Source organism: Buteo buteo, chromosome Z (assembly GCF_964188355.1).
Source record: "Buteo buteo chromosome Z, bButBut1.hap1.1, whole genome shotgun sequence".
Lineage (NCBI taxonomy): Eukaryota > Metazoa > Chordata > Aves > Accipitriformes > Accipitridae > Buteo > Buteo buteo.
In genome coordinates, this window is record NC_134204.1 from 65318972 (window position 1) to 65346848 (window position 27877).

Consider the following 27877-nt stretch of genomic DNA (forward strand, 5'->3'; position numbering starts at 1 on the left):
TCTGCTGCTCAGGGGTTAACTGGAAAACATTTGACCCTTCAGAGGTATTCAGGCAGATTTCTTAAAAGGAGAACAGCAATCACGTGCTATCAGCTTTGACTTCATTCAATGGAAAACTGACTATGTAGATTTAAGTTACATAAAAGGCAGATTTCTACCCCTGAAGAGTAATTTTGGTTGCTAGTCAAACTTCTTCCCTGCTTCCCCCTGGGAAGAAAGTCTGCAGATAACAGCATTGCACAGATCACAAGAAAGGCAGGAGAGTTCCTGGAAGAACATTTCCCACTGGTGTGGGAAGTGTCTGGACTGTTTGTTAAAAAAAAGCACGGCCTAGAGGCTTGTGAGCAACATGTAGGTAGAATGTAATTAATCAGGACTGAAAACTAAGGTAGAATTCTTCTGCTTTCATTTTCCATCTCAGAACAGCAATGGGAAGAGATTACTGCACTAGATGTCATCGTGGTACTCCCCATACCTTGCTGTGACCGCTTCCTCAAGATGAACCGCTGCGCCACCCATTAAGGCAAATGCTGGGTACATCATGCCAGAGCAGTCCACCTTGGATTCATAAAGGCATTTCATACGACCTGCGTCGTAAAACCCCACCTTGCCTTTGTCACAGTCAAGGCAGATGCCCAAGCACGACGGCAGGGGGAGGATTCTGCTTGCTGGATCCTTGGGGGAAGCAGGTGTCATGGGGATAAAGAACTTCTTCATGCCTAAAGTGACCAGTGTGACAGGCTGTGATGAGTCAAAGAAGGCATCTTCAGTCCCGCTGTCATGACCACTGTCTTGCTCGTATCTAGAACAGAAAAACAACCATTTGCTTTTGTCATATTCTGAAGCGTGATCAGTGACATGAACTGGAGAAAACATTTTTGTATGATAGATAACACCACGCTATCAACCACAAAAACTTGTGGGGTAAAAATATAGCTAAGCCAGGAGGGAAGATGAATTTAGTAGGTGGAGAACAGTTACTTGGGCCACCTCAAACAATTAATAACAGCTAAACACTACTACTGAGGACGAGGCCACAGAAGGCTTTACTAAGGAGTGGATGTATCTAAATGTACTCATGCTAGGCAATCATTAATGAACCCACAGGTAACTTAGTTAACTTGAGAAGTAATTTAGCAAATATGACTAATCATTACAGACAACATATGTTTAACTTTATTTACGTAATCTTAAACAGCACCAGTAAATACATTTAACGTTACTGTTGTCCTCTGAGTTTTCCATGACACTGCTGTATTACATTGTCTTCAAAAGTAAAGCCGTGGTTTAAGGTTTTGGTTGGGGGTTTTTTGTTTGTTTGTTTGTTTTTTAAAAGTGCTCTGCCTGGAGGCTTCCGTGAACCCCTGTTCCCCAGCTGGTTAGTGGGGAAAGTTTGTAGCTAGGTTTGTTCAGTTTACATGCTTTTCCCCCTACTCCTGTCCCCAGATGAAGACAGAGCTGAGAAGCACGCATTCTTCTGTGCGGACAATCCCTAGCTAGGTGTGCAGGTTTGGGGTGTTTGGGGGCAAGTTGGATGTGTGTCAGCTAAAGTTTTCCAGATATTTGTGTGGATAAGGAAAAAGAAATCAGGAAATCAGGATCTAATTTCTCACTTTGCAAAAAGGCTCCATCTGACTTTCAGCAGCTCAAGGCATTTGCATTTTTACACTTTCACTATGTTATACAGGAGGAAGCCAATACATTTGTTAGATTCCTGAAAAAGTTAGGAGTTCCCAGGAGATAGCCTCCCAGCCTGCAGTTCCTGCACACATCCAGGCTTACTACAACTGTAATTGAGAGCTGGAGATCTTTTTGCTGGTTTGTCCACTGTACTCTGGCTTGTGCTCAGTAGCACTCCAGTACTGTAAGCAAGCGTATAGCCTGGGATAAGCCAGTGACTTGAGTCCACCATGATGCAAACTACAGCAAAGTTACACAGATATGCACAGTGAACATTGTACCTCTGAATGGCTGCCAAACCTCGTATGCTAAGGGAATTAAGGCAGAGTCTTACTATTGATGATTAAGCATTGCTTCAATCTTGCAACTGACGGCTTTTTTTTACGTTCTTGCTTTACATCCCTATAGATGTATCTTGACATTTCTTTCCCAAAGATTTCGTTCCCAAAAAGAAAGAAAATAGGACTCTGGATAATTAGAATTTCTTTCTACTAGTAGTGGGGGGTGAACAGGACAAGCTGCTTACACCATACCCTTCAAGCACTTTCCACTGGTTAGGTTCTCCTTGCGTACTAACTGAGACCAGACTCACCCTTAATTTATTTTTTAAAAAGCCATCTCCTTATATAAAACATGTATTACGCAAGAGTCTGGAATTTACCTTGGGCTGGTCACATCATGGGTATTATGGAACAATTTCTGTATCTTGCTGCTAGAAACAACTCCCACTTTCACCAGGTAGGAATAGGCTTCCACATGAAAAGCCCAGAAGTGCTTCCCTTTGGCAATCCCAGTGTCACCAATGATGTAATCCAGGGTTGTGTAGCATCCGACTTGCATGTGCTCAGATCCCAGCAGTAGAGGAAATCCAGCCCTGCTTTCCACAGAGGTTCTTCTTGGGTTCAGCAGGAGATGTTCGCTGTTGTACCCACATTTGTCATCAAAAAGAAAACTGAAAACTGAAAAACAGTATCCCCAAAAATTTCCTCTTAGTTAAGTATTTGACCTTCTGTGCTTATAAACTACATTTTAAGTCACACGGGTGTTAGAATTTCTCACTTTTAAAGGCTACCAGGAATGTCATGCAAGTCTCAGTATGCTACCCATTTAACCTGTTTCTTAACAGTGTTTCTCAACATTTATGCAACCAGTAACAGCACAGTAGAAGTCCGGGAGCTACTGGAAACCACCTACAGCTCTGAACACTGACAGACATGGATTCAGCACCTGGTCGACATAAGAAAATCCAATACCTGGAGCTGGAGGCGTATGCAAAATAACTTCTCGGCTCCAAGGGCTACAGATGGACCCTTTATATCCTCGAACTCTAAAGGCATAGCTGCTGTTGTCATCAAGATCAGATATTACTTTGCTCTTGCTGCAAACTTTGATCTCCTGCCACGTTGCACTCTCCTCTTCTCTATTAAGCTTATGATACTCAAGAACATAGGTATCAGCTGAGTCTGTCTTCCCAGGGCATTCCCAACTGATCAGAGCTTTGTTGTAGACTCTGCTCTGCTCTTCATTGATTTCTGGTGTTTCTAGACCTGGAATGCCAGAGATTCAGGAGAAAAAAACCTCAAATTCAGATATATGTCGTTTCAGAGTTAACAATACAAGCCCCTTCTTGAGTGGCTATAGCACCGCGTGTGTGCGAGTGAAATCTGACTTGCCTAGTTGAAGAGTGCATACAAGGATGGTTCTGTTCATACACTTAAATAAATCCCCTGTTTTCTGTTTTTACTTTGAAATTTGTATTACTTATTTCTGCTGGCAGCTAAAAAAAAACATATAAAAATTATTCTTTTCTGTCATACAACAAAAAGCTTCTCGGAAGACCTAGTATTATTTAATTACGATATTTTGAAAGCCAGTGTAAACTGGTACTGAATGCAATGGCATCTTAGCTTCTTTATCAAAGCTGAAGTTAGCCTTGTACCAGGCAATGCCTTGTGGATCGCGGAGACAGAAGGGACAACACAAGTCACAACACCGAGTTCTGCAACTACAGCCCTGCATAAGTTTTGCCTCTTTCCAGAGAAGCCCTTAAAACCGTAACTCGAGAAAGACCTGATGCTCTCGCTATTTACCATTGGAATGGAAGGCCAAGTCACCAAGGATGTCTTCTTGCTTGGCTATGTCCACCACAAAGTCTTCAAAAGTAGTTTCAGCTGCTGGCCTGAAGTTCTTCAGAGATTCAGTAGCTGTTTGGATTCTGAAAGCACAGAAGCAGAAGTATGGCAGAAGAGAGAAAAGGGAATTCACATGTCTGCATTCCTTAAGGTAAAAATGCTAGGGTTTGCTTTAAAAAAAGTTCTGTTTTCATGTACTCACTGATGCCTCCCAGAAATTTCTGCCTCTCTAGACAGAATTCAAATGCAAAATTTAAAGGTTTTCTGTAGCTCAGTGTAAATATAAGGAACAGGTAATTGTTCAGCTGGCAAAGCATTGTAACAGTTTGGGGCATTATGTTCAAAAGAACAAAACAGGTGTGAAGCACTAACAGAGAACAACCATTAAGATCAAAGAGTTTAAAGCCAGAAGAGACCTGTTAGATTAACTTGCAAATACCCAATACAATCTCTGAGCAAAGGAATGTGTCAGTGAGCTGAATGGGCTACCCTTCCACTGCAGTCCTACTGAACAAGGCTAGGCGTTGTCGCAGGACAGAGCCCCTCCTGTGTGCTGTTCCTTAACGCACACTGTCATGTAGTAATTTCTACTGCATGGTACCACGACCATCTCCTGAGCATCTGCAATACAAGGTACTGCATTCAATACTTTGCTAGCAGGTGTCAAAAGAGTATGACTGACCAGACATCCTGGAACAGTGCCTGTACCTCAAACAGAAGATAATTAAGATACCTGACATGAAGTTGTTTTGCTGTTTGAACAAAGAAAGATGGATCAGTTTCTTTAAGCACTTCTTGAGCATATCCTACAAGGCCATTATTTTCCAGGAGCCCTTGATATTCTTCCGCTTGCGTCTGCAATTTTTCCAGCCTTAAATTCTTAGAGGCTTCAATTGCCTTAAGAGCTGCAGATTTCTTCTCTTCCAGGACATGAGATAATTTCTCAAAACTCCGAGATGCTTCTTCTTTAGCTCTTTCACTGTTGCACTAGGAGGGAACAAAAGACATTTTAGACAGAGCCCGCAGCACTGTGACTGTGTACAGAAACACACCTAAGGTTGCTGAAGGTATCATAGCAATCTAGTCATCCATTTGACAGACAAGACTAATGAGCTTTGTTATGCTCTTCAGCACTGAAAATGGAATCAGCACTGCACCCAAGCTAGTGAGCATTTACTATCTTAACACAGAGAACGAGGACCAGGAAAGTACTCCTCTGATTATGTCTTGAATTATGCACAGCATTTGTCTGAACAGCTCATCGAAAAGCACTGTAAAAGCAGGTCAGTCTCTGAAATCTTCATGCCCAAGAGCTAGGTGCTCTTCCACCTTCCCCAATCACCCTCAACTGGGTGTCCAGCCCAGTTGCTCACATATGCCCTCAGAACTGTAGTGCCACCTCTGCCCAGTGCCCTGGATAAAAGGAACTACGAAGTACGAAGACAACTCTATCAAGATAAAGGCAAGTGCCAGAACTCCTGCAATTTCTGCCACTGCGTTTTTCAGCTTGTATGTGAGCTCCCAGCTCTGGCTCCTCTGCAGGGAGATTTTGCCCTTAATTCTGACTTTACTGCAACATCCTCAAGGCAAACAGACAGTGTAAATTGTGCAGCACCATTAATACACAAGAGCTGTCAGTCTAACCCACCTCTCTTTGGTTAAGGTATCAAATAAGCTTTATTTCAATTAAACTTACAGCAGCACCCAAAACTTAACTTCCCCCTGTATCTGTATGTTGCCCAAATTTCCCATGCTGTCAGGACTAGGTCTTACCGTGTGTGATTCAGGACTAACACAAACTGTTCAGAAATTGTTTCACTGGCTAACTGAAAAAACCCAAAGGATTTGAAACACTTCACTAAAAACAGTTCAAGTCCCTGCTGTGTCCCTGCAAGGGCCATCCCCAGACAACCCACAAGCCACTCTTACCTCTGTTTCTTTCAGCAGCAGATCCAGCTGTGTGATGTGAGCTTTCACCTGGCTCTCCTTACTGATGAGGTACTCGATATCTTTTGAAAGCTTCTCCTGTTAAAAAAAACCAGCAAACTGGCAGAGTAAGGGTATCCCACCCAAACTGACCACCAGCGCAGGCAGAACATCCCACTCGTGCTCGGTTTATCTAGTGAAAAGGACAGCAGCCTGCCACCAGTCACGAGCAGCAACCCTGCGGAGAATTGCTCGGTGACCTCTGATGACTGCACAGGAATATGAGGCCACTGCTGTGAGCAGGACTGGGGGCACAGCCTCTAAGGACAAGAGGTAACAGCCTCAGCTGGCTCATTCTTCCCCAGCCACAGGAGTCACCCTCTCTTAGGCTGGGAACACGAGGCTTCAGGACACTACTAAAACTTACAGAAAAGCCTTGTTAGTTATTAACTCATTTGTAATAAGATTTGCTAGAAAAAATAGTGTTTCGAAGCATGAACTTGGGAGTGTCTCTGCACTCCCTTAGCTGCAAGAGGTAACAGTTGTACAGGAAAAGCCTTGCAAACAGTCAAGGAGGCCAAAGAGCACCAGGCTGGCTGGTTTGGTCTTCTTTTTTTTTTTTTTTCCCCCTGTGAGCAAGAAAGGAAGAAAAGGAAGAAGCGGAGGTAGCAGGAAATCATTCTTTAATAACAAAGCAACGTTTGCAAGTCTTCCCTGTTGTACTGTGCTTAGGGAATTAACAGCTATGCAACTTCAGAATTATACAAGGTCCCAACAGATACTTCAGATGCAAATTTTTCAGGAGGGCTTCTAAAGCATCAGCTAACCCAAGCCACAAGGACATTTATCTTAAAAAAGCTAGACTGTAAAGTATTAACTGCTTAAACCTTCGACATTGCTCAGTACTGCTGTACAGTCGGCTAAAATAAGGTGAAAGCACTTTTAAGGGGTTATGTTTCAAGCCTCATAGAAAATACAGTTTAGTTTCTCAGAGGTGCACTATGTCACACTAATATATACATTAACAGACGTTGCCCAACAGCATGCCTCATGACTAGTTCAGTGTCCTCTAAACACATGTCCTGGCTTCCTGCCAGAAGGAGTTTGCCCTTACACCAGAAGCTCAGTACTCTTCCCCTTCTTAAGGCCAGGTCCAACAGTATTTACTTTTACCTTAAGGGTTTTGTAGGCAGTGCTCATGGTTGTTACTCTATGGTTTGCATGACATCCACCCAGTTTACAAAGATGACAAACAGGCCTTCTGCAGAGTTCACAGTACATGTTTACCCTCTCCATTTCATGTTCTGGACACATCAAAATCTGAAAAAAAAAGAGCAGAGCGAATGCAGGGGTACTTCCAAAAACTGAGGGGCTCAACAAGCCATCAAACCACTCACTCATCCCATAGCAGTGTCTGATGTCATTAGTGAATTTTTTATATTCAGTTTATCTTCCACCTTTTATATGTGGCCATGCCAGTGACAGCCAGCAGATGAACACACTGTTTCACAAGGTTTACAGTCAGTAAACCTGTGGCAATGTCTGTGTACACATCATGTAGCCTCTATATTGCAATCAACCCTGTGGCTAATCCCTGAAGTTGTTTGCATGCCTCAGACTCCCTACACTCCTGTTCAGACCTGTAAATGCAACATACAACACACCCACCCTGTCAAATTTAACCGTGTCCGTGCCAGCATCTCTTGAAACAGCTATGAAGTGTTTCTTAAAGCAAGAGTTGCCATAATATGGTAATGATTTAAGTTTAAGCTAGACTCTGATCAGCCACATAACTATTGCTCTTGGAGCAACAAACGAAATGCAGCCACCACCACCACCAGTCACAGTCATTTTAAAGACAAAAGGCTCCAGTGTTTCAATTTTTCTGTCTGACTCCAATTACGAGTTGTTCATGCTGAACGCTAATTCCAGTATCAGCTTAAACACCATTGCAAAACATACACACACACATAGGGCTGTGCAGGCAGACATCTCCAAACACTGCGGTCATGCTCTTAGTCTGTAGAAGGAATTTTTCCACAGCAGTGCATAGTCACACCTAACAGAAACCCTGTATAAGCCAGAATTACAGCCTGCAAGCTGGAGACAGAAGAGGGTAGCAGATTACCTTGTCTAGTTCTCTCAAAATTCAAGAACAATCAGCCCAGTGTGTGCTTTTCCCATCCCCACCACACACGTTACAAAGTGCTTTCCAGCCTGGTTGTAAATTAAAGTGATGACTGGGAACATTGTTCAGGTGACCAGCAAATACTCCATGCATTCAGCTCAGGTCTTAACAATGCAGTGCAATGAAAATAATGCACTTTTCTTTCTTTATATTACGCTCAAACAGTCCTCAAAAAAGTCTCTATAAGAGCACAGTAAAGTTCAGTTGAACCACTTCTCCCCCTTTTGCTCTGCTTCAATAGAATACAACTCCTGACTTTTAAACCCAAATTCAGTCTGCATGTAGTATAACAACATGGTACCTTTATGACTACACAAGGATCACAAGATGCCTTTGGTGGTTTTAAGTAGCAACATTGCAGCAGTGAGGGTTTAGGTACCATAGAAGCAAAGTTTTTAAGGAGCTGTGCAGCATTTTAGATCAAGAGCTGGAAGACAGCATGCAAACTTTTACCTTACCCATTTATCCAATGAAGGGACATTTCACAACGACAGCTGTGTGCTAGTGCATTTTAAAGCACACCAAGCTCATGCTTGTTCTTAACTACAATGAATGTGTTAGACTCAAGAAAAACGGCACTAAGTGGACTTCTAGAAGTTCACTATCTGCCAGCTCGCTGACTTCTGAGGCTCTGATTTCTCCAGCCTCAGAAAGAAAGTACACCACCAGTCAAGAAGTTTCTTACGCATTGCCCATTAAATCAGATCTACTTAATTTAATCAAAATTAATCAGGACTCTTTGAACACCAGCGTTTCCAATACTTGTGGGACCTCCAGCAAGGTCACTGGCCACAGACACTGCCATGTTCTGCGCTACACTTAGCAGGAGAAACAAAGGTAACGGAACTTGCAATCACTCTGTTTTGTCTAAGTGCAGCAGCAGCAGCAGTATATAAAGTAGAAAACGTGCCATTATGTTTTTCTCTTCTGCTCTAGCTAAAAAAATAACAGGGTGTAATAACAACAGAGACCTGAACTCCACCTTTTGCTATTGCTAGATGCAAGGAAGAAGAGGAAGAAGATGCTTTGTGATGGATCCAGTTCAGACACAAAACATCCAAAGGCAACCTGCCTTAAGGGGACAGGGGGGAGGCCAGTTGTTTTGGGTTTTTTAAGTTTCCGCACACAGGCATTCTCCTTAACCTGACTTTCAGAGAAAAGCACTCCCATTCTAGATGTTCAAGATCATTAAGTGTTCCAAAAAAAGAAAAAATAAAGACCCAAATCACAAATAACACAATCCATTCCCCAAAGTAAAAAAATCCTTATTTTTAGAGTCCCCTTCAAATATGTTCTCAATGTCCTCTTGAACAACAACCACTTCATCACCAACAAAAACAAAAGCTTATGGTTCACTCAATAAATAACAGCAATAATCAGTAAAGCAATAACGGTCCAACCCAAATTCTGTGCCCAAACGGCACAACCCAAATTCTGTAAGATACGGTATCCTTACCTTGGGTCTGAAGTTGGTGGTTGGTCCTACATATTCATGCTGGGCTTTCACAGTTCCCCAAGGATGGTGTATTTTGAAACATTCATTGCAATAGCTTGCACTGCAGTCCATGCAGCTCTTTGTGGACTCTTGAGGTGGAGGTTTGCAGAAATCGCACATAATAGCAATGGCTGCCCTGGCTGCCTGTCTGTACCTTTCCACAATGGTTTCCAGAATAAAATTGCGAAATAAGCCATTGATGCCACGTTCTCCAAGATCAATATCCCGCTGGCAACCCGGACAAGGAAACAGACTCGATCGAGGAGTCAGTGAATTGCGTTTTCTGCCTGTGTAGACACCAAATCCTGATTTAGGAGGAGCATAAACAGAAGAGGTTTAGATTTTAAAGGGAGAAGCACCGGAATTTATGAACCAATTCCGAACTATTGTAGCACATCGTCCAAACCAGTACAATACCAATTCATATGCAGTCTGCCAAGCCAAAGAGAATACATTTGCCACCACAAGGCAGTGTAATGTCTGAGTCCAGGGGACATTGCAAACTACTGCTCTAAAACTTAAATCTATGTTAAGACGAATTTAGCTGTTCCAATCCTATCTGCTTCATCTAGTTTTGGATGCACTCAAGCTGCAGCCTTTCAAACCACTAAACACAAACCCTTCCAGAAACCAGCTGGTTTTAGGCTAACTGGGTGCCCATATAGAGAGCAACAGCTTCGTAACATATTGAAGTGAAAGATGCTTATTTCCACTGTGAGACTAGCTATTCCCAGACAAATATAGCCAACTCTGAGCTCCCTCAAGTTTGCTTTGGCTGAGTTGAGCTTATCTGGCTCATCCCAAGAGGCATCATCTAAAAATAAAGAGGAAAACAAAAGAACTAGATATTACCTGTATGAAATCCCAGACAAATCATTTAGTCAAAATACGCAGAGGCTGACTTGGCCCTTGCTGAATGGCCTTGTTAAAGGAGGGCTGCTAAGTAAGCCCCGCGCACCAAAGGCGATGCCGAGATGGTTATGCCTGAGAGATTCTTCTACCTTCAACTGGGGAATCATAGAATGGTTTGGGCTGGAAGGGACCTTGAAGGTCCTCTAGTTCCAACCCCCCCGCCATGGGCAGGGACACCTTCCACTAGACCAGCTTGCCCAAAGCCCCATCCAACCTGGCCTTGAACACTTCCAGGGATGGGGCATCCACAGCCTCTCTGGGCAACCCGTTCCAGTGCCTCACCACCCTCACAGTCAAGAACTTCTTCCTTACATCCAATCTAAATCTACCCTCTTTCAGTTTAAAGCCATTACCCCTTGTCCTATCGCTACATGTCCTTGTAAAAAGTCCCTCTTGGGCTTTCTTGTAGGCGCCCTTTAGGTACTGGAAGGCTGCTGTAAGGTCTCCCTGGAGCCTTCTCTTCTCCAGGCTGAACAACCCCAACTCTCTCAGCTTGCCTCCATAGGAGAGGTTCCCCAGCCCTCTGATCATCTTCATGGCCCTCCTCTGGAATCACAGATCTGCATGGTTACACAGGGTACGTCTATCTCTTTTCATTTCAAAAGGAGACAGCAGAGAAACTGCACTCCTACCAAACAGCTACGCACAAATTTCCCCTCCTCTCCAAAATAAAGGGATCAAAGGCTCAGGTAAAGCCACAAGCCTAAGAAGCCTGCTCAAGGGGATGGCTCACGCAGACCCAAAAGCTACTTACAAGGGTAACGTTCTTGAGGCTATCAAACAGGGAGTGCATCCCCGTGTCTCACTCATGAACCCACAGGACACAACTATCAAAAAGAGCCCTTTATGTATTTCTGAAGCAGGGCAAGCCAGTGTTTAGGCTTAACATGTATCCTCTCAGCTTCTCCTTACAAAGAAAAAAAAAACATTCTTTGTAGCTGGGGCGTGGTTTTAAGATCCCTTTGAGAGGACTGCACGCTGGTATAACTAACACATTTGTAAATGGAGGTACGACTTAAAGTTGAATTCTTAGTGTTGAAATAGGTTCTTCTTCAGAAGGGGACATTTGTTCTCATCTGTATTTAGTCTGTATTTAGATCTTCCCATCAGAAATGTCAAGGCTTCATTTCTTTTTGAAGTGTCCTTTGCTGCTATCTAAAAGACACTTGCCTTGTGCTGCTCTCCTGTGGCTGCTTCACCCAACAATCCAAAACCTCCCTTCCCATCACGGCCTTTCCAGTCTCTTCAAAAAACCCGAACCAACACTCCCACAAGGAACCAGTTCCTTTAAAAATCTTTGACATGTGTCCCATGGTAGTTATGCACGACTGCCAGCTAAGAACCCACAGAAAGAGCATGAGTAAGTGTGTACAAGGTGGCAGTCTCAAATTCAGCTGGTCTCATGCCTTTCTGTAGGTTCTGAGCAGAACAACTAGACTGCATTTACAGAACAGTATGGGTGACAAAAGCCACTGTACAGAACTCTCTGGCCCAGGGAAGCACAGATTAGGGTTTTTTTATTTTTTTTAGTACTTACTTGAAGTGAATTAATTACTCAAACTGTATGTCCTGCAGTACCTGCAACTTGGCATACACTGTGCAACACACACACATGCAATGCACAGCCACAGCAGTGAAACACAAACTGTATTTGCAATGTATGCTCCAAGCTAGCACTGCACACAGGAACACAGAGAGATCTTCTACACAGACTTCTACAATGGCCTGAACAAAAAGATGATTTTGCATGCAGTACCATGCAGTCAACAGCTACAGAAAGGCATCTGGAGTACTGACATTTGCTAAAACTAAGAAAATAATGATACAGTGTACAGGGACTGCCTACAAGCAGTACGCTGTAGCAGAGAGCAAGCAATGACAAAGCAACATAGTAAGAGGAAAAACCATGGTGCAGTGGTCAAGTTTAAAAATACTATCTGAAATTCGTATCCAGTAGCATGCTTTTGAAGTCTGGCCCAAGCGGCTCAAACGTGGAAGGGGTGTTTGTTTAACTCAAAGGCGAGTTCAGCTGCATCCCAATGGAGGCCTTTCATTCTGCCCGTGGTGGACTGACACAAGACCGTCATCACGAGCCATGCTCTCGAAGACTGGTGACACTCTGCTTATGGAAAGCAATCCAGTATCAAGGAAGTCCTGTGCACCTTCAGATGTCTCACCCCTTTTCTTTGACAGCATTCTAAGAGCCTAGGGTTGGTTCTTTTCCCCTATTTTAAACCCTGAAAGTTTACTTGCTAAACTTCTTGGCATGCTCTGCCACTTCAACATTTAAAGTATGGAAACATCCTCTTTTTGCCTGGCGAGTGTTGAAATATTAACATGCAGTAAGAATTAGTCTGCTTTCTGCTCATAGGATTTCTACGCTTGTATTTTAAAAAGCAAGCACTGATGAAGTGCTAAATTACTTCAAGACTACCTTTCCTATCGGCCTTCTGTCCAGCTTGCTAAAACTGAACTCTGCTTATATACCAAAAAACCCCCCAATCCACAAAAAATCAGAGCAGCAAAACCCATGGATTTTGTAGTCATATTAGACGTGCGGCTCAGAGATTAGGTCCTCCCCATATTCTCTTTTACACTTTGTCAATCTGATTTACAACAAACAAGTATGTATTTTGCGAAATATTAGGAATCATCACAAGAGATTTTCCACTGGGGTTTGTAAACAGACTGCTCCACTTGCAATGAATAGCTCAATGCTTAACTAAAAAATTAGCACAAAAATTAGCACAACATATGCTAATGCTCAGACTCCAAACTCACAAATATTAGGATATAGATTGCAAAGACTCAAGTCAAAGAGCTATCTTAAGTGTGTCTTTCAAAGGCAATGTTTAAATGTCCTCTTCCCAAGGAGAGGTACCAACACTTAAAATGTTGAAAAGCCCAACCTGCAGCTGATGGTTTGCAAAGGGCTAAGACATCTTAAAGATAAAATTGTGTTTTCCAAGTAAACAGTGTCACCAGAATTCTATGGTTATGGAAGACATGGAAGTTAAATGTGTGAGAGCTTAAAGAATAAAGATTTTAAAAGTCAACTGGATTCTCATAAAAAATTTTTAAAAAAATGTAAATGTATATTGCTACCCCCAACCCCTGACTCGGTTAATGCTTTTGAACAAATTTTTAGGAAGAAAGAAAAGAAAAAAAATGTGAGAGAAGTCAGTAGCTGCAAAATGTCATTTTCAGATACTTTAATCTTCCCCAAATCAAGGGTGCTTTCTGCAAAAAAAGCAGATAAGGACAGCTTTCCAAGAGCTCTGCTAGTGTCCTACGGTATCTTTGGTTTATGACACTTTCAGTCTTCAACTGAGCCAATTTAAACTTCCCCTTCTGATTAGCTGCTTTGTCCTCCACTGAGTGTGAAATTCAGATTTGTGTTTAGCTTAGTTCGTGTCTTTCTTGAAGGACACAGTATTTCTATGGATTGTTCATGTACCTGTCAATACTACGGCAAGATGGAGGTTTGGGCTTTTTTTTTTTCCTGTTTGTGACAAAGCATCACATTAAAAAAAAGGAAGTATTTATGTTAACAAGCCCACACAGTGGCTGAGATGCTCAGACTAGCTCAGTTGGAAATCAGATGTACTTAAAACAAAGAGACACTGGCTATCCTTCAACCCGACTGTGTCACTAAGCACACCAAACATTACAAGTGTATCAATTTGAAATATTTAGTTTTCCTCGCATATTGATGTGCTGTGCTTAATGGCCAGATCCAGAACTACCTACTCAGATTAACATGGTGTAAACTTCAACCTGCTTCTTTATCAAATTAAGCAAGCTCAGATAAAATGAAGAACCAGTATGACCTTCCATTTAAAACTGACTGCCGAGCACGACCTCTCAATGTTACAAAGAACAGTCTAATAATTACACTTCACTACCAATAAGACAGCAGTTTTACTGAAACTTGAGCATGTAAACTCTTAAAAATTAAAAAGTGTGGGGCGGGGGGGGGGGGGAACGGGACTGTTGGGTTTTTGCTTCAAAGGGAAGAGAGAACGTGCATTTTTGTACCCATCAATGTATATTCAGTCATGCATACAGACAAGAAAAAAAAAAAATACAATCCAACCCTTAACTGAATTCCAGTCCAGTTGACCTTTAAGTCAGTGTTAAACAGAATGAAAAGCTTTCCTTATAGAAGTCCTCTGCTGTACCTTTGCTCACTGCAAAAGCCATTTTGTGGACTTGACCACTGACAAAAGCTATATGCTAACCAACAATATTTCACTTGAGATCTAAATGCTAGACTATCTCTAGCCAATACAAGAAGTGAAGCATTTCTACCTCTCCACCCAAAAGACCTCCTCTGTGAGGCTGCAAACAATGAACAGAAAGCTGTTTAGAAATCAAAAAATGAGATATACCATTGGTTTACGAAATGATACTTTTCAAACGAAAACATCAACTGTTTTCTCTCCTGTGGCTGTTACACTACTGCAGGGCTGAAAGGCAAGAACGTTTAATTTCCTAGCATGTGAAACAACTGTAGTATTTAAGCAGAACAGAAAAAAGGACAAAGAAGAGATTGGGGGGGCCGGGGAGCGCATGGAGAGATATTTGAAACATTCAGTTTCTGCATTATCAGTCAGTGCTGCGCAAGTGTCAACACAACCACATTACATGCTTTACTCTAATTACACCAACATTGTAATTGCAGTAACATTACAGAAGATGGATTAGCAATAAGAAATATCCTTTATTTTCATTTTATATGCAACATTATCTTTTAATCGAAACTTATTTTATATAAAACATAAACAGTGGGGGTTTTTTAAACCAACACATTAGGTTTTCAGAAGCACACGCACTCCGTTTCAATTGAAAAATAAAGAGTTCTACCAGTTCCGGCCTTTTTACATTAAGATAAATTGTATCTGTAAATTGCAAGCTGCGTGTGCACAACAAATACGGAACACGGAGCAGTTCCTTCTGGCATCTCAAGAACTTAAATGCCAAAATCATTTTAAATAGATGATACTCCTTATGGAGATAGCAGGGATTCCTTAAGTGAAACAAAAAGAAAAAACCCACAGCGGGAGGAAGGTGTCGTATACATTTTCAAATATAACAATAATGTCTTGACAGTGACGTGCCCTCCATAAGCTTACCAGAAATTCTAGTGGTTTTTTGTTACACATATGAGGCCCCACTGTGGATGTTTTCTTGTATGTTTTCTCTCTTATGGAGCTGTTTTATTACAAATTCCCCTACGGATCACGAAATGAATTAAGAAAGGCAGTGCACAGCACGGGTACGTCAGATGCAAGACGAGAATTGTACAAATGCAAGCTGCAAGCGGGTTGAACATTACTGGTACCAAACATCTGAGAGCAAATCTCACACCCTACATAGCAATGGAGCTATAATGCCTGTAACATTAAAAACAAAGACAGTACAACCTGAATGTCCAAATGTGTCCTTTAAAGCTCCCATTTCCATATGCTTTTCATTTTGCAAATCTGAACTGTCTGAGAAGATAATTTTCCTGTGATGTGCATCTGCCCAACACTCTTTGGGGGGAAGGGGGGAAAGCCCATTATTTCCAAGTCTCAACCCTCTCTTGCTACTCATCAAACAGGTATGAAGTCTTTAGGAAAGCATTCATCTCCCTCTACTAGCAGGTCAGATGAGGAGATAACACACGTAACTTCCCATCGGTCTGCTGGGATGGTGGCGGACTACGGTGGCTTTAAAGATTACAACCCCTGCCACAACTTGTGTGCGGGTATGGGGGGTATGGGGGGGGCAGCGGGGGCAGGAGTGGCAGGAATGGGTCGGTCTTGCCCTCTCATTAAGGGCATAACAAGCAGTAATGCTGAGCCTTGCAAGAAGAGCAGCCAACAGCTATGGCAGCACTGCGAACTCAACTCCGCACATTTAGTAGTAATTAAACGTCAGGTTCCCAAGGGAGCTCTGCCTCCTCAGCGCACCGGGCAGACTGTGCCGCAGCACCGCGTGCGGGCCGAGCCATGCTACGTCGCTATTTCTACTGCCCGACGGGGAGGAAGCTGGAGGGCAGCTTTCGATGAGAGAGGAAGGATTTACCTCCTCGCTTACGCTGCTGAAGGCAGCGTGGGGGGGGCAGCTCCCCGCGTGAAGCCTGTCTGATACTCCCACGCTTCACCAGCCCCAGTTCTCACAGGGAGGTGGGGTCACCCGCGGTGCATCCACCGCTCCCGGGGAACCCAGCCTGGTGCTCCAAGGTCCGCCTTGTAAAAACGTAAATCGGACAGCTGCAGCAGAAACCGGTGACCGCTTCGGTCCGTGCGCACGATGCCGTCCCAGAACATTACGCTCGCTGGGGAAAAAAGGGAATAGACTCGGATTTGGGAGAAGGCAGTCACCCACGGGCTCTCTTCATTCAAACTGAACACTGCAGTCAGAGAGGGCTCAGAAAGCAGCTGAAATGTACGCAGAGCTAAACAGTGACTGTGGGGCTGTGCACCCCGCGTCTAGAAAATAGGACCGTAATGAAGATAACCAGCCACTTGGTTTGGGGATTCCCCCAAACCATGTAAGCCTCAACCAGCCAAGCTATAGCAAACACAGCACTCACTCACCAAACTGATCTGAAAGAGCACCAGTACTAGCAACTCGGGAGCTGTTTAAAAGAAGCGGGTGAAATGAAACATTTGAACTTTGAAAACTGGGAAGGGGAGGATGAATGTTAGTAACATATGAAATGCAAGATACAGCTTTAGGGTTTGTCTTGTGGGTGACTCTTCCAGAGCACTGTGGAGCGTGGCTTTAAAGTGGATAATTATGTCAGAAGGAAGCCTAAAAGCCAAGCCAAGGTTTCTTTCAAGAAGTACAGCATGCACAAAGTACTTGTGATGTATCTGCGTGAAAGCGGATCGACTCATCCGTGGATTACGCAGACAGCTGTAAGAATCTTTCTAGTGTGATGGCACAAAGAGCGTGAGCAGTCCTGCAGCTCCGCGCTCCTGAAAGCTTCGAGCAGAGCACACTGAAAGAGACTGTTGGTGCAGTCGTCTTTCTTACGGTCATCTGTCCTCCAATTCTGCAACCATGCAATGATCATCATCCATGGAAAATGACTTATTGGAAGCACAATGGAATGGGTAGGACAAAGCCGTGATCTGCAAAGTCTGCAGAGGCTCAGAAGGAAGTTGGAACTACTGAATTTAGGCTGGCCGAAACCTGAGAGAACCACCTCAACAGTACTTCTGACAGGCAATGAAACTGCTGAAATCTACATCTGGACGCTATGGAACACGATGCCATTGCATCTCGCTGTAACTGGAATAAACAAACACAATGGTTACACAGATTTACAGGATGCCACAAAGACAAGTCTATTATCTATGAAATACAGTGCACTCTCCTTAAAAATATTGCCATTGTTCTTGCCACAGAACGAACAAGACTTGCGCTATCCCCTTTAAGGACGTCAGGAGTACGGGGAAGACATTTTACCAACACAGACACCATTCAGCTCAAATCAGTCTAATGGATAAAATCCATCAGGAAAACACGCAAAAATTCCGGTACATACCTGATCTACTAATCCTGTCAATTCTGTCCATGCTAGAAGAAGAGATTTTAATTCGAGGGCTACTCTGATTAGAGGATTCAGAGCCTCCATCAGCAAAAGCGTCCTCCAACGCAAAGAGTATTTCTTTCACACATTTGTGACAGACGTTGTGCTGGCAAGGAAGGATCAGCGGATGGGTAAACAATTCCTTGCACGCCGGGCAGATGAGCTCTCTTTCGATCCCCTTAATGGTAACCTTCGTGACAGAAAGAGGGAGAAACCAGTGTAAGCGCAGAAAACGTGAGCCAGCAAGACTCGGGGCACAGCTGCATGTCGTCTGCATGCCACCAAAGCCCAGCTCTGTGGAATAACCGCTGCGCAGTTTTAGATGGTCTGAAGCACTCCTCTGGTCGACGCTGCAAACGAGTCTCAATTAACATTTCTGAAGGCGCCGACAACGCTCGTTTCGACGGAAACGAACGCTGCCACTAGGCAAACTCAGTGCACCTTCAGGTCATGTCTGCATTGCAGGGGAGGAAAGGAGAGGAGGGGAGCAGTCTGAATTCCACTCGAGGACCTAGGGAGGGGAAAGCAACCGTACTTCCCAACAAAAGGAGTCCACACGTGGAACTCGGCTTGCTCGCTGGCTTTTCCGGGGGGGGACGGGGGACGGGGAGAAAAAAAAGAGCTTAGGTGTCAGGCTGGTTACACGGCAGGCTTTCCCGCCGCGGAATTCACACTTGGGGACTGCAGCTGCCTCGGCTTCACCAGGCTGACAGTTCGAGTCGGGACCATCCTTCTTCTTCCCTTCTCTATTTCTCTGCCGCACAAAGAGCCGCCCGTGGATCTGCGCGGCTCCTCCGTAATTCCAGGACCCCACCGCCACCTGGCACCGCGCTCCCGGGCCGGCGTACCTGCCGGGAAAGCCGGCGGCAACCGAGCCCCGGCTTCGAAGCATCAAGTTGCGGGCGGGGGCGCCGGCCGCCCGCTCGCCCCGCTCGCCCCCCCCGCGTCCTCGCCGTTCGGCCCGCCACGGACTCGCGCCGGCTTTACTCTCGCCCCTGCGGGAGCGCCTCCCCGGCGCGCCCCCGGCCCCCGGCCCGAGCCCTCCGGGCGAGCCCAGCGCCGCGGGGCTGCCGCCGGCGCCGCTCCCACCCAGCCGGGCAGGGACCGGGCAGGGACCGGGCAGGGACCGGGCCGCCGCCGCCGCCGCCGCGCACCGAGGGGCGGCGGCGAGCGCCCCCGCCGCGGCACGAGGCGACCGACCCCGACCCGGCGGCCGCGTCCCCCGGCTCCTCACCGCGCTCTCCAGCCGATCGCCCTCCATCCCCGCGGCGGCGGCTGCCGGCCCGGCGGGGCGCCGTCAGCTCGGGCGGGAGGCGTCCCGCCGAGGGGCGGGGGGCGGGGGGGAGTGCCGGCCGCCGGGCGGGGCCAGCGGCGGCGCCCAGCGCACAATGGCGCGCGGGCGTGGCACCGGGCACCGGGCAACGGCGTGGCGCGGCGCGGGGGCGGCCCCGCCCGCCGCGGCCGCGCGGCCGGCAGGGGGCAGCGCGGTGCCGGTCCCGCCGGGGGCGGGGCCCGAGGGGCGGGGCCCGAGGGCGGGGGGCGCACGAGCGGCTTCTACGTGAACGCGGGGGTCCCCTTCGCCAGGCGGCACCCGAAGTGCCGCCCATCCCAGCGGCGGGGAGCGGCCAGCGCCTTCCCCGCTCGAGACCCCGCCGCCGGGGTACCGGCGTGCGTCGCCCCCGGGGAGAGGAGCGGCGCGGGGCGCGGGAAAGCGAGCGGGGCCGGCGCGTTCCGGAGGCGGCGCGGGCACGCACCGGGCGGCCGTCGCGGCAGCTGGGGCGGAGCGGGGGGCGTCACGGCGGCCCGCACCTCCTGCCCTCCCCGCGCAGCGCGGGGAAGAGGGGCCGCGAACGCCCCGTCGACCGCCGGCCGGAACGGACGAAAACATTCTGCATCTCCAGCCGCTTCTGCGGGTTTCGGCGAGGGCGCGGACGCCACCGCTGCGGACGCGCGCCGTAGCGTTAGGCTAAGGGGGGAAGCGGGTGGTCGGGAAACTGGGAGCGAGAGCCTGCGGTGTCCTTGCGTGACACGATGAAGGAGGCCGAGGGAACAGAAGCGGGGGAGCCTGGACGATCCCGTGAACGAGGGAGTGCTGTCGGTTTGGCAAACCCTGCGGTCGACCTCCTGGCCTACCCGAAAGACTCGCACCGGGACAAGAAGTTCCTTTTCCCCTCAGAGTTGCCCTCCCCGTGAGTCAATAAAACAAACGCGCTTGACGGGTCTCATTTGGGCTTTGGTCACAGTAGTGACCCCCACTAGTCACACCTGGGCTTCAGCGGCCTGGACGTGAAATGTGGATGGAAAAGTACGCTCGGGAATCGGGAGGACAGCGGGGAGGGTTTTGCACATCCGGCATCCAAAAAACCTCCTAGAGAACACACGTAAAGATGTTATTTCACGTTCACTTTAGAAACCACCCTCAGAAAGACACAGGCTACTCTGCTTGAAACGACTCCAGTAATGTCGGTAATGCACAGAATGCATATTCAAACTGAAACACGTCACTTGACTGGGGGGGGCGGGGAAGGGGGGGGAGCAGGGGATGGGGGGATGGGTTGGGAAGGACTTTTCTCAGCCTTCCAACTGTGTTTTGAGTAATGATTTGCAAGCATCGCAGTAACTATATTATCCCGTAACCACCTGGACTATCCCCAAATTTCCTGATGTTACAGGCAGGCCTTAAAGGACGTAGCTCTTACTAAGCCCCTGTTTACATTAGCACGCTACCCATCGCTGACACTGGATGCGGTTGATTTGGTGCCAAATAAACGATCAGCTGCGGAACAAAACAAAGCCCCTTGGGCTCTGCTGCCGCCTTTGAAACGGCATGAAGAAATTTCGTCTTTGGGGCACAGCAAGGCAAACTAGTCTGCACGTCACGCCAGAGGTGCAGGTGCCAGCAGAGGAGGGTGTTGCTAGCGTGGACAAACCTGGAGCACGCATTTTCCTCCTGGCCTCCCACAGCCTTCAGGCAGACCACAGTGCCAACTACTGTCACCACTGGGACTTGCGGCTGACTCTTTGAGCAATCCTTTAATAGATCGTTAAGGTATTAGCTTGTTTGTGTGCCTGTTTGCTCCGGCTTCAGGGTACTTCAGAGCGGGATTTGAATTACCACCTCCCCCTCCACCGCATTCCGGTGGTAGACGGATGAAAAGGTCCTTGAAGGCCTCCAAAGGGCAAAACTCCCCCTTCTGCACTCACACCTTTTCACTAGCCGTCTGATCCTCCCCCCAGCCTAGGACTGCTGCCGCGGCAGTGCCAAAATTCGCATTAGCTTTAAGGTACTGGGAGGAAACAACACCAGTTAGGAATCACTGGTACTTTAAAAAGGTAAGAGCACGAACCGCTGTCAGAAAAGACTCCTGTTGGCAGCCTCTGCAGAAGGGGTTAGTAAGACCAGCGTGGCCCCAGAAGTCGGAGCTACCCTTCTGCTTTGTTTCCACCACACGACTGGACACCTGTTCTGCTAAGGAGGGACTCACTCCTTTTACATGGAGTACTACCTGGAAAGTGTCAAGATAGTACAACACATCCCTCATAATTTGCTCCTGCCCCCTCAGCAGGCAGCGTCTGACCAGGCGTTGCTGGCATGCCTTGCATTCCCAAGACAGGAGCACAAAACAGAAACTGGGGGGGGACGGGGACGGGGACAGGACCGTCATCCTGTTTTCCCTCCTACCTCAGGTTAAATGTGCTTGTTAATTTAATCACTGATACGCAGCAGTCTCCCGAGCGCTCATTTGCATTAACTGTCAGTACAGTTCAAAGGAAGGATGCGGCACTGGTTTTCAACAAGCCATAGAAATCCTACACTTGTTACACAATGCAGTTGGGGTCCTACTGCGTGAAGCAACACAGCCCTGCCCCAAAGCGCTCGGGAGGTTCTGGCAACACCTCCCCTGCCTTCAGTAGTCCAGTCCTCAGACCAAAGCTTTCCTAGACATTTTTTTCCACGCTGCTTTTGCAACCGTGGCTCGACCCGGAGCCAGTTCCCTGTTGGTCTGCACCCATCTGACTGAACTGCTGCTACCTGCCTTGCACTAGGCTTGCATCAGAGCAGAGCCAGTGTGTCCACAGTGGAGATAACACGGGATGAATAGTGAGATTTGTTCCTGAGCTAAGATGACTGTCTTGTGGACCGAATTACCAGGGAGACACTTTTCTCCCTGTGCAATGGAAGTACTTTCTGCCAGGATGGATGCTGTGGCGTTTTAGCCCGCATCTCACTCTCTGTAAATTGTCAGCAATGCGATGTGCTTCTCTATGTAAAAAGTTGAACCTTGAAGATGACTCTTTTCCCCAGGATTTTCTCAGTCATGCAGGCTGAAAGGTAAAGTGTTCGCGCAGCAACAAGGCAGGAATTTATGCTGCCTGAGAGAAATGTGCCTGTTTTAGCTCAGGAATACAGGCTTATCTTTGTCGTCTTGATGGTTACCCTTCAACTGTGTCACCCTGAACAGCCAGCAAGGTCCTATAGACCTTGGATTTTTCAACATGAAAATAGCGATGACTTGAGGACCTCTTGTCATAAAACAAAAATATCAATCCCTAATCCTTTGACTCTAGTTTTTTATCTGCTCTGCAGAGATGTGCTGCAGGCCTATAACCCTCATGGCTGGATGGGTTTCCTAACGGATCCCATGACCTGATCGGCTGGACCGAACAAGTTTGGAAGGTCACGCGAGCCACTGCTATGCACAGAGCACTGAGCCAATAAAGACTACGCTCATCGAACTGCCAGAATATTGGGCTTGCCGTCAGCTTTGGGTAGCATCTGTAGCTAGCACATCTCAAAGTGTGCTAAGTCGGCTCAGTATATCTTTACTTTTTCACTTACTGCCACGGGTACAGTACTCTGCTTCATGCCCAGGACACCTGGAAAGCAGCAGTTGCAGGGGATCCAAAGAGCAGCTACAGACAGCAGTCCACACAGAGGACTCTGCAGTTTCCCTCCACATCGTAATCACTTGCCAAGCAAATGAAAGAATTATAATGAAAAAGCTTCCCCAAAATACATGGCGTTCAAGTCAAAATACCCCCCAGCTCTGAACTAGGAATCGTACCTGTAAACGAATCATTGCTGTTTAGCAGAAAGGAAACGTTATTTTTGAAAAGGATTTGGAATATAAAAGGTTTACATTTTAAAAAAATAAAATCAAATTTACAGGAAGCCCAGCCACAGGCTCAGTTTCTGACACCATAAAGATGTGGCATGAAAAATACGAACAATACACACGTAGCGCATAGGGAACTCGTATTCTGTCCTGCTGCCTTCTCTCCTTCACTTCAGATTGTAGCTACCCCTGTCACCGAGGGCAAGGCTGGCAGCTCGTCCTTTCCATGTCATATCCCACTGTCCTGGTTTCTTGTAGGTGCTTCAGAGAACCCACTACTGGAGCGATGAGGACATGGCTAAGCTGTGGAAACACACCTTTGCCACACAGGCTGACTAACTCCTCGAAGTAACTCAGATTAAAAGCTGTGAAGACAGGCAAATTGGATTTTAACTCCTCTTAGCTGCTAGATTTCAAACTCAGACTCCTCTGCAGTACTTAACTGAAGCTGTCACCTGAATTTGAACTCCAAGTTTTCTTTACATGCTCTTTTAACCCAGGTCACCTTTTTGTTCAAATACCCCTCATAATATAGACATAACCTGGCACATTTCTGGATACTCAGTAAATGGAAGAAAATTGCTGTTAAAAGAGCTATTCTCCTCATAGGACTCAAACAAGCACTTCCCTACGCATAAGCAAGAAATACGTAAAGCCTTATCTTCTGAAAGATGAGGAGGAGAACTCCAGTTCAGCTGAGTCAGGTAGCCCAGAGCCACCCGCCCGCCCCCGCAGCCACTAGTAAACCTTGCTGTATTCCCTCTCTTGAGTTCCTCATGTGATTTGGTTTTTGTACCCCTGTGCAGCTCCATGTCTTGCTCTAACCTGGAGAAAAGCTGAAATGCTACCACGAGAGGATTGTACATCAGCCACTATATGAAACCAGGCAGAAGGGAGGGACAGAAATCAGTGTCACCTGCAAGGTCCAGGTGGAGGGCATGCAGAATCTGAAATGCCCTTGAAATTATTTTTACACATTTCTCACGTTCACATCATATGGGCTTAGGGCTTGATTTTAGTTGTATCTATTTCTCTAAATGCTTTTTCTGGAGAAATGTTTTTAAAGCTGTTCCCTATGAATCACAAACTGTCAGTTTCTGCAAAGCATGCGGAGGGTAGGAATTGGTGGTAAAACAAAGCAAATGAGTGAGGGAAAAACAGAGAGGGCAAGGGGTTTGATTAAAAAATGGAGCATGCCAAGATCCTTATTTCAGTGAAGTCAACAGCTAGTGCACAAGGACAGTGTCAGTGTTGCTAGCCTCGCTCTGAAACTCACATTGGTTTTTATCGGTTTATTGATTTTACTCCACTTACAGGATAATGCCCAAAAATGGTTCTACAAAACGGATGGCAACTGTTGGTATCAGTTACCCCCATCGGACACAAATATTCCTTTACAGCATCTAAAAATTCTTTGACGTTAATACTACAAGAGAAGCAGATGCGTTCCAATGAAGAAAACACACATCTACGCAAGTAAGATGATGTTGAACGGAGTGAGGGTGAATAACTGTAGGGGCGTTCGTGTGTTTGACTTCTGCAAAAGGAAACCTGCAGACAGTGAAGAAGAGAGAGGAAAAAAAGAAGCCTGAAACCATTTCTGGAATACTGCGTCATATTGAGACAGTTGAGCGTCCCTCCTTGCTGTGATCTGAACTGGGATTTCAGAGTCCTGAAAGAAGGTCATACAATCTCTTTCTGCCTCAGTGCCTCTGCTACAAAGTGCAGTTAATTGTTAATCTATCTCACAGGGGCGTTTTGGAGTGCTCAGATGCTGCTGTGACGTTTGCGACAGGTGCCTCGGAGGCCCAGAATATCTCACAGAGTATCGTAGTGAGCCTAAACAGATGTTGTGGATATACAGATTACACAAGGACTCTCTTATTGGGGCTAAAAGTGTTACACGCATCTTTCTGTTCCAGGTACATGTGCAAGTTGCGTGTGTGAAACAGAGGCACAGAGGAATAATTAGTACAGATCATTAAAAGAGATAACAGGTTTTTGAAGTGACGTTCCCCCAGGGAAAAGCGATATACAATGATTTGCCCTGTTTGAGAAGCCTGACAGAGGCTGCAGGCTAAGTCGAAAACCAGCACGAGTGCCGACAGAGGTCACAGCGCCATGGGGCCTACGAGCTGACGTATCGTACCTGTCGGGGACCTTACGCAGCGAGAGGTGAGCGTAATGTACAGTTATCGCAGTTGTGGTCCTCTAGGAGTTCTTTGCTCAGCGAAAGCCTGATGCTTAGCCGCTAATTCAGAGCAGGTTAACACTCTCAGGCTTTGCTGCAAAAGCTTTACTGGTAAGGGAGAACGGGAAAGGGGAAGCTGGAGTGCTGGGACCTCTAAGCAGTTAATATCCTGCCCAGAAGCAAATACAGTTTACCATGCAGAACTGTCCTTTTGCTGGCATGATTTATGTCACCTGAGAAGGCTGCTTAATTATCCCAGCAGAATACCTCCAAGCTGCTGGACAGCATCAATAAATTACAAAAGGGCTGTAATCTAAAACCCCGGTCCAGAGGTAAGGAAATGCAAGAGGAAGATGTGGAGAGCGAGAGGTCTCGCAGCTGGCCCTTGGGGAGCCTCAAGCAGTGACCGCCACTACGGAAAGCGTTTGAAGGTCACACGACGGCTACTGCTCCTCTTCAGGTACATCAGCTGTCTCTGAGGATGGGGCTCGGCAATCCTCCATGTATAAACACCAGCGCCGTTTGTAATAAACATGCGTATTTCACGCTACTGTGCTAACTGGGCTCTCTAACGAACTGTAGGCTCTTGCAGAGGGTGTCCGATTCAAGCGGCCAGCACAGACTCATTCACTGTGAGATACGGAGCAGGCGCAGCACCCCTTAAAGGGAAGTCGCAGGCAAAAGGAGTTTCTTGCCCGAAACCCTCTGTGATTTTGTGTATTGCATAAAATGGGCAGGAATAAGGCTGGGCCACCCGAATTCTCCTTTGGAGCCCCAAGCCTGGTTACTCCCGGGCAAGAAGCCACAGAACATCACGCGGGAAGCTCCTCTCTCATCTGCTCTGAGGTTTCATCCACGACTTTTGGAAGAGGCAGTGGGGGGGAGGAAGGAGGAGGAAGGGTGGGCGCAAAAGACGGCGTGTGCAGGCAGCCTCTGGAGATGAGCTGGAAGGCCTTCAGGATGCGTTCAGGACAAACCGCCTTTCCAATAACACCCCTGTTTGCCACGCTTTTTTAAGTTTAAAGGTACCGTGACTGCAGCACCTTTTTCCAAACCCACCGCAGCAGAGTCTCTGGGGGGAGGGCGGAAGAAGCGCTCCCCGGTTTTTATACCTATCGGCAGCTCACAAGTACAAGCGCTTGGGTTCCCCCCTCCTTTTCCTACGGAACGCACGTGCTCGTTTCCCTCCCAACATGCGCCAACCCTGAGCCACTTCCCGGGGCGACGCTTTTCACGCCAGCGTCGCCCGCAGCCAGTCCGGCCGTGCAGGGGTGACAGACGAAGCACCCCTACACGGGAGGTGGGGGGCTGCACGGGCGCGGCCCGCGTTAGCCCGGCAGCTCCACAGCGGCGCAGGAGAAGCTGTCCCGCACCGAGCAGAAGGCTGCGGGACCGGCAGGCGCCTCGCTGTGCCGGGCTGAGCGACGCTTGGCACGTCAGCGGTTCTGAGCTTCCTCACCCGCCAGCCGCGGAGTATCGGGCGAGCCCCCAAAGTGCGTCAGCTCTAGAGACGAGCCAAGTTCCTTCCCCGCCGCCCTCCCCCCCCCAGAAGACCCGAACCCCCGACAACCCCTTGCGGAGGGAACGGACTCTCCCCTCCAGGCGCCCGCCGGCCCAGCGGCACGCCGCTCCGGCGCTGGGGGTGCCTGCCCGCACCCCTCCGGCGGCCCGTGGGTGCCTGCCCGCACCGACACCGGCGGCCCGGGGGTGCCTGCCCGCACCCCACCGGCGTCCCCGGGGGTGCCTGCCCGCACCCCTCCGGCGTCCCCGGGGGTGCCTGCCCGCACCCCACCGGCGTCCCCGGGGGTGCCTGCCCGCACGCCCACCGGCGGCCCGGGGGTGCCTGCCCGCACGCCCACCGGCGTCCCCGGGGGTGCCTGCCCGCACCCCACCGGCGGCCCGGGGGTGCCTGCCCGCACCCCACCGGCGGCCCGGGGGTGCCTGCCCGCACGCCCACCGGCGTCCCCGGGGGTGCCTGCCCGCACCCCACCGGCGGCCCGGGGGTGCCTGCCCGCACCCCCTCCGGCGGCCCGGGGGTGCCTGCCCGCACGCCCACCAGCGTCCCGGGGGTGCCTGCCCGCACCCCTCCGGCGTCTGGGGGTGCCTGCCCGCACCCCCACCGACACGCCGCCGCCGGGGACCCCCGGCAGTCCCGCCGTCCCCGCACACGGGCGGCTCCGCGGCCGCGCCGCTCCCACCTTGTCGCGCTTCAGCAGGTCCAAGATGTAGCCGAAGCGGCTGCTCTCGGCGCCCACCGCCATGGCCCCGCGCCCCACGCGGGTCAGCCGCGCCCCGGCAGAACGAAAGGAAAGGAAAAAAGCCGGCCGCCCCGGCAGAAGGCAGGCAGGCCGCCCCGCCGCTCCCCCCCTCCCTCCCTCCGCCCTCCGCCCCCCGCCGCGCCGCGCGTCCCCGGCCTCCCCCCCCGCGGCGCTCGCCGCGGGTGGGGCGGGGAGCCGTGGCGGCGCGAGAGATGCTCTCCGCGCCGCCGCTCCCCCCGCCGCGGCGGAGGATGCTCCCGGGAGCCAGGGCGCCGGCGGGAAGCTCTCCCCCCGCCGCGGCGGGGGCGGGCGGCGGGGCGCGCCGAGGGGCCCGGAGGCACCCCCGCTGCTGCGGTGCTGCGGGCCGCGTCGCGGCGGGCGAGGCCGGAC

General features: G+C 48.3%; 1 protein-coding gene across 3 annotated transcripts; it reads right to left on the bottom strand.

Moving 5' to 3' along the window:
- On the bottom strand, nucleotides 1–27508 carry LOC142027005 (E3 ubiquitin-protein ligase TRIM36-like). Of its 3 annotated transcripts, none has more exons than XM_075020565.1 (10): nucleotides 27428–27508; nucleotides 17877–18111; nucleotides 9383–9708; nucleotides 6912–7058; nucleotides 5742–5837; nucleotides 4546–4799; nucleotides 3771–3895; nucleotides 2934–3227; nucleotides 2342–2639; nucleotides 1–802 (listed from the first exon to the last, which is right to left on the bottom strand). In XM_075020565.1, exons 1-10 carry the CDS (start codon nucleotides 27488–27490, stop codon nucleotides 448–450), a joined length of 2193 nt encoding a protein of 730 aa, XP_074876666.1. In that variant the 5' UTR covers nucleotides 27491–27508; the 3' UTR covers nucleotides 1–447. The 3 variants fall into 3 exon arrangements, with proteins under 3 accessions (XP_074876666.1, XP_074876665.1, XP_074876667.1); XM_075020564.1 differs by having other exon boundaries at nucleotides 9383–9726; XM_075020566.1 differs by lacking the exon at nucleotides 27428–27508 and adding an exon at nucleotides 19156–19268.
- Between the last annotated feature and the right edge of the window lie 369 nt (nucleotides 27509–27877).

Coding starts and splice junctions, on each gene's coding strand:
- LOC142027005 (XM_075020564.1), bottom strand. CDS start 27,490: ATGGCGGTGGGCGCCGAGAGCAGCCGCTTCGGCTACATCTTGGACCTG. Junction 7,059..9,382: donor CCACCAACTTCAGACCCAAG/GTAAGGATACCG, acceptor TTTTTTTTTCAG/ATTTTGATGTGTCCAGAACA. Junction 2,640..2,933: donor GCATACGCCTCCAGCTCCAG/GTATTGGATTTT, acceptor ACTGTTTTTCAG/TTTTCAGTTTTCTTTTTGAT.